Source organism: Vanellus vanellus (assembly GCF_965231255.1).
Source record: "Vanellus vanellus genome assembly, chromosome: 11".
Classification (NCBI taxonomy): domain Eukaryota; kingdom Metazoa; phylum Chordata; class Aves; order Charadriiformes; family Charadriidae; genus Vanellus; species Vanellus vanellus.
In genome coordinates, this window is record NC_138916.1 from 1,882,201 (window position 1) to 1,888,736 (window position 6,536).

General features: G+C 61.3%; 1 protein-coding gene across 1 annotated transcript in view; it reads right to left on the reverse strand.

The window, feature by feature from the left end:
• The window catches only part of AP3B2 (adaptor related protein complex 3 subunit beta 2), a gene marked incomplete at its 5' end in the record, with an annotated part of 9,343 nt that extends 2,807 nt beyond the window's left edge, over positions 1-6,536 (reverse strand). Inside the window, 20 exon segments of the mRNA XM_082488927.1 lie at positions 51-100; positions 103-242; positions 830-941; positions 1,153-1,271; positions 1,373-1,559; positions 1,644-1,820; positions 1,896-2,005; positions 2,087-2,219; positions 2,449-2,511; positions 2,682-2,753; positions 2,909-2,963; positions 3,253-3,350; positions 3,583-3,759; positions 3,905-4,087; positions 4,765-4,831; positions 4,963-5,123; positions 5,212-5,307; positions 5,443-5,517; positions 5,614-5,689; positions 6,310-6,536. Coding sequence (XP_082345053.1) covers positions 51-100; positions 103-242; positions 830-941; positions 1,153-1,271; positions 1,373-1,559; positions 1,644-1,820; positions 1,896-2,005; positions 2,087-2,219; positions 2,449-2,511; positions 2,682-2,753; positions 2,909-2,963; positions 3,253-3,350; positions 3,583-3,759; positions 3,905-4,087; positions 4,765-4,831; positions 4,963-5,123; positions 5,212-5,307; positions 5,443-5,517; positions 5,614-5,689; positions 6,310-6,536 — 2,378 coding nt within the window.

Genomic DNA, 6,536 nt, shown 5'->3' on the forward strand with positions numbered 1-6,536 from the left:
GGGGCTGCAGTGGGGTTTGACTGGGGGCACACTGCTTTCCCAGGGGGTACCTGCCCGCTGCCTTCCGGGAACCTTCCTTCTCCTTTCTCTTCGTCCTCTTTCCTCCTCCTCCTCCTTGTCATCCGACTGCTCGCCGCTGCCTTCCTCCTCCTCTTCTTCCTCCTCCTCCTCCTCCTCACTGTCAGAGCTGGAGCTGCTGGAGCTGCTGCTGCTGCCGCTCTCCTCACTGACAGACTCGGGCTCTGCAAGGGGGCACGGCTGCTGCTGCTGCCGCATCCCCCATGTCCCCACAGCTTCCTGCTGCATCCCACCGCATCCCTGCATCCTCACACTGCATCCCACTGCACCATCCCCATCCTCCTGCTGCATCCCCACAACTGCTGCTGCATCCCCACTGCATCCTCCCACTGCAACCCTGCATCCTCCTGCTGCAACCCCACATCCTCCCACTGCATCCCGCTGCATCCCTGCATCCTTCCACTGCACCCCCACATCTTCCCGCTGCATCCCACTGTGTCCCCACAACCCCCCACCACATCCCACAACCCCCCACCACATCCCCACTTCCCCCCACTGCATCCCTGCATCCCCATGCCACATCCCTCCGTGTCCCCTGTCACATCCCCACCACAATGGGATATCCCCACTGCAATGTCCCCTGCCTGATGCCCCACCATTGTGGCACCTGCCTGATGCCCCATCATGGTAGCTCCTGACCCATGCCCCACTGTGGTGGCACCTGCCTGATGTCCCTGCTAGAGTGACCCCTGCCCAATGCCCCACCACAGTGGCACTTTCCACATGTCATGCTGTGCCACTGGATCCTCACCGCTGTCTGCCGACTCTGTAGGCCCCGACTCGCCCTCCGAGTCAGAGTAAAAAGGTTTCTCCACCTTCTCCTTCCTCTTCTCCCGGCTGGTGCACTTGGTCCACTCAGGAACCTGCCGGTACAGGGTTGATGCAGTGGGGCCATCCCCCATGGGTGGGGGCACCAAACAGCAGTCCTCATGCCCCTCCTGTCCCCAGACAGGTGTGTGGGCACCAGAGAGGGGACATGGGGCAGCTGAGCAGCACCTGAGCACCTTCTAGGGCTCTCCCAATACCTCCATGGCCTCCCCCATGTACCCCAGCACCCCAGGATGCTCCACGCACCTCCACGTTCCTCACGGAGGGGTCAGGGGCCTCATCTGGCCAGTCAGGCAGCTCCTGGTAGCCCACAGCCTTGGCATTGAGGAGGTGGGACAGGGAGCCCAGCTGGAAATGGTCCCGATCTACAACAGGGTGAGAGGTGGCAGCAGCTCGGGGACAAGTGTGCAGCACCGTGGCGATAGCTGTCTCCATGTCCCCATGCCCTGTGACCAGGGGTGGGTACCTTTGAAGGAGGACTCCAAGATAGGAGCAGGTTTTTGAGCCAGGAAGAGCTTCTTGGCGTACTTGTTAAGGGCCCCACTCTTCTCGGTGGGCACAATGAGCTGGCGGATGAAGCGAGCCCGGTCGCGGATGTCGTAATTCTGGTCATACTTGGCCAAGTTGAGGACGTACTGGGTCAGCAGCTTGCTCTGCGCCAGGGGACACACTCAGGGCCAGCCTCTTCCTCCCCGATGGGGAAACTGAGGCATGCTGTGGGGCCGCATCCCTGGTACCTGCTTGGAGTTGGTCAGGTAGAGCTTAGCCGCCAGGTTGATCACCTGCAGCTTGACGATGTCCTCCTCATTGGTGAAGGACTTGGCCATCTTGCGCAGCACGTCGGGCGCAATCTTGGGCACATGCTCACAGTACTCACCAATGAGCCACAAGATGCTGGCCCGTGCCATCGGCACCTGCAAAATGCCCCCGGGTACGTGGCACCGCTGGTACGCCCCCGGTCCTGCGGGCCACGCAACGCCCTGACCCACCTGGATGTTGTCAGTGAGCTTGGCCATGTGCTTGATGATCTCACTGTGCTGGGCTGGCTGCATCTGCAGCAGCTTTTTGATGACCACCACAGATTCGGCCACCACCAGCTCTGCGGGCAGAGCCCAGCCTCAGTGGGATCCTGCCCCAAGAGCGATGGAGCCCCCGTTTCACCCCCACCATGTGCACTCACCATCCCGGTTGGACAGGAGCTGGACCAGGCCATTGAGGCAGGTGTCCCGTACCTTCCCGATGTTGGTGGCACAGCGCCCGATGGCTTGGATGGTGGCTGCCACAAAGTCCTTGTCCATGCTGCGGATGTAGGTCTGCACAGTTATGGGGGGAACACACGACATGTCACCCATGTGCCAGTGCTGGGCATCCCCCCATGTGGTGGTCACACATTGGGGGTCGTTGGAGCCACTCATGGGGTTGACATGGCCTCAGCCCACTCTTCCTGGCAGGGTTTTCCTCTGTCCCCTCCATGGTGGTGTTTTGGCACCCAGAGCCGTGCCAGGGTGGCACCCTGGTGGCCTCAGTATGGCCATGGCATACCTGGAACTCCCGCAGGATGGTGGAGATGTTGGTCTCGTTGGCCAGGTTGGTGAGGACCTCCAGCTGTGGGAAGGAGAGAGAGATGGGCAGCACAAAGGACATGCTGCTGGGGCACTGGGTCCTTGCTGTCCTCCTTGCTGTCCAGGACATGGGGGACAGCTGCACCACAGGGAAGAGCACCATGAAGCCCTAAGGCCACCAGTGATGGGTCCTGTCAAGCATTTCCAGCTCACCTTGAGGATCTTGATCTGCGTGGGGTCCGTGGAGCGGATGTAGAAGCTCTTCAGGTAGGGCTCAAACATTCCCTGTGTGCAGAGCAAGCTGCATTACTGCCATCCTTGTCCCCCCCTCACCGAGGCCACCCACAGGCAGCTGGCCTTGGTGATCAGCTACTGGCCAGCCCTCACTCCTCTCCAGAGTCAACAGAGCCAACTCCTCCCACACTAAGTCCAAGACTCACCCGCCGTTTGATGGACATGGTGGCAACGTTTTGCAGCACGACATACTGTACTTCGCTGTGGGGACAAAGAGGGGACCACCATCAGTGCGACAGGGTCAAATGCCCCCCAGCACATCCCCATGAAGACAGGGCAGGACCCACCACCAGGCTGGTGCTACCATGACACCACCACTCCATGGTTCGGCTGGGCCAGGCCAAAAAGCCCTCTTTTTTGACAATTTGCCCCAGCCTGATGTCCCTGCAGGGATGGGGTTTTTGAGGGGCTCTCTCAGGGTCTTGGGGCTCCGCGTGGGTCCCACAGTGAGGGTGGGGTAAGGGAGCACTGCAACCCAGGTGCCACAGACCTGTGACTCCGCAGGAGCCGCACCAGCGCCTTGGCGATGACGCCAACCTCCGCCTTGGGTGCCAGGTGGAAGTAGAGCTGTGCCACAGCCATCACCACCTGCGGGAAGACACCCAAATGTCACCTGGGGGGGACAGGAACACCCTGGGGGCTGGCTGTGTCCCCCAGTGTCGCACCTGGCAGTACCCAGAGGAAGTGGGTGACACGCCAGCCCTGAGTGTCCCTCAAGCACACTGCTGGCTCCTTGGCCAGCGGGGACATCACAAGCCCAGGCTGATGGACACCACCAGTGGCCTTGAGGGATGGACAGTGCTTGGGCAAGGCGGCTCACCGCGGCGTTGCGGCTCTGCAGCAGGGGCTTAGTGTTGCGCAGGAGCAAGCGGTGGTCGGGGTCCATGACGTAGGGCTTACGCTTGGCCAGAGAGGCTGCCTCTGCCTTGGCATCCTTGGTGTCCTCCTCCTCAGAGCCGTAGAAAGCCTTCTCGGCGCTCTCCTCCAACAAGGACTCCTGGTGGTAAGGTGGGACGCCTTGGACCCCCCAACAGCACCCTCCTTCACCCCACCTCCCTGTCCCAAACCAGGTTTCCCATGGCACCCCGAGGCTCCTGGGGCACCCCGAGGCTCCTGGGGCACCCCAAAGCTCCTGCACTCACGTTCTGGTTGGGGCTGAGGAACTGGGTGCGCGCGTAGCGGGTCAGCATGTTGATGATGACCACCTGCCCCCACTCCTCCACATCGATGAGCAGGTTGCAGAGCTTGCGGTAGTTCTTGTGAATGAGGTCAATGCGCTCTGGGCAGACCTCCTCGAATGCCATCACCACACTGCCAGCCACCAGCTGGGGAGGGAAAGCCTGGTGTGACTCACCAGGGAGGTGGCATCTCCATCATGATGCCAGCTTGATGAGGATGGTGGCATCCCCGTGAGGATGCCGGTTTGTTGGGGATGGTGGCATCTCCATGAGGATGCAGGCTCAGTAGGGATGGCTGTTGGAGGTTGGCTGGATCAGTGGGCACAGTGGCATCTGGCTTGGCAGGGATGGCTGTATCCCTACAAGGTTGAAAGCTTGGTGGGGACAGTGGCTTCCCTGTGAGGATGCTGGTTTGTTGGGGACAGTGGCCTCCTCGTGGGGATGTCGGCTTGGTCGAGATGGTGGCATCCCTATGAGGATATCAGCTCAGTGGAGATGGGGGGATCCCCACGAGGATCCTGGCTTGTTGGGGACAGCAGCATCTCCACAAGGATGCCAGCTCTGTAGGGACGGCTGCAGCCCCGCAAGAATGCCGATTTGGTGGGGATGTCTGCATTCCCACAAGGATGCTGGATCAGTGGGGATGGTGGCATCCCCATGAGGATGCTGGCTTGGTGGGACAGCAGCATCCACTGCATGGATGGCTGCATCCCCATGAGGACACCAATTTGGTGGGGACATCTGCATCCCCACGAAGATACCAGGTCAGCGGGGACGGTGACATCCCCAGATTTAGGGTCGGGGAGACATGGCGCCCCACTCACCGTGGTCTTGTCGGCCAGCAGCTTCTCGATCACTTCGATGAGCTGGTCCTTCTGGTCTGAGTCAAGGCTGCGAGGGAAGAGCAGGGCAGGTGTGGCCGGACCAAACTCCCCCCCATCCCTGCCTGCTCCAAGCAGCTGAGACCCCAGCACTGGCCCCTTACTGGTACCCCCAAAATTTAGCAGCTGACCCCCCATTACCTGTACAGCTTGGGGATGGCATGGGCGGCCGTCTTGCGCACATATGGGGACATGTCTGAGGCGGCCTCCTTGATGGCCAACATCATGATGGGCACGATGATGGGCACGCGGATGCTGGAGAGGACCCGCAGGGCGCTGGCACGGATCAGCTGGTTGGGGTCCTGTGGGGACATGGTGGGGGGCCACAGTGTGGCGTGGGGCGACTTGCTGCCCCCCCAGACTCTCCCCTGGGTCCCCAGACCAGCCTACCTTGAGTCCTCGCTGGAAGGTGGAGATGGAGAGCAGGGCCAGATCCTGCTGCTCCTCTGCGTAGCGCACCAGGTAGACGTACACCAGCTTCTTCACCTGTGGGGTGAAGATGGTGGGGCCACCTCAGAGCACCCCAAAACCCAGCCCATCCCCAAAACCCTCCTGCAGGGGAGGCACCAGACCCTGGGGACACCCACAGGTGCCACCAGGGCCACCCAAGACCTTCCTCACCTCAATATTCTTGCAGGCGACGTTTTTCACCACGGCTGGAAAGAGGTCAGAGGCATTTTTTCCCCGGGCGATCATCTAGGGGGTAAAGGAGCGGTGTGACACCGGGCAGCCAGCACGGCACGGCACAGCACGGCACCAGCAGTGGTTCCCACCGGTGGCAGGAACACCCACCGCCACGATCCTCTTCATGGCCTCCAGCTTGAGCGAATCCTTGTTGCTATCGAGCATCTCCTTGAGGTCATCGTGCCTACACCGCACCAGGGGGGGAAAAAATATCTCATTTTCCATTTTTAGCCATTTTTAGCCATTTTTAGTCTTTTTTTTGTTTGCTCCCAGCCTGCCATCAGGCTGGCAACCTGACCCTTTGCCATGCAATATTTACGGGAACAGGAATTGGGTTACAGCCAGGTGAAAGAGGAGCTGGAGGGACTGGTGTGGCGCTGGCACACAGCTCTGTCCCCATCTCAGGCGCTGAGAGAAGGACCCTGTCTCAGCCCAGCTGTGGTTGTCACCCTAGGATGTCCCCAAATAGCAGGCACCCAGCGCTGGCTCCATCCCAGCCACCAGCCCCGCTTGGCTTGGTGTCCCTTGTCCCCTCATGGGCACAGTGGCATGGATGTGCCAGTGCACCCCAATGCAGAGCCTGTCCCCGGTCCTTTCCCTGGGCTGGGAAAATGCCACCAGCCTTTTATAAGTCCGGCTGTCACCACTGTCCACTTTTCTAAGGGACATCCATCCCCACCAAACCGGGGAGACCTGCAAGGCTGCGTCCAGCCACAGCAGCTGGGGGTGGCACCCACGGAACGATGCTCAGCCAGAGCCACCGTCACCGGAGGGTCCCGGGGGATCTCCTTGGAGGAGTCTTACCGCGGTGGTGGCCCGGTGCCGGTGGCCACTGCAGGCTCAGGACCAGCGAGTGGCCGCAGCTCGTCAGCTCGCAGGGCGCTGTAGCAGGCGGGCTGTCCAGCCTCGGTGGCCAGCACCGGGCTCATCACCTCCTCGGCCGCGTCACCATCCGCTGGTGTTTTCGGCCGGCCAGCTGGCCCCACCGGTAGCTGCCGCAGCAGCTTCTGCACCGGTGGCAGGGACAGCAT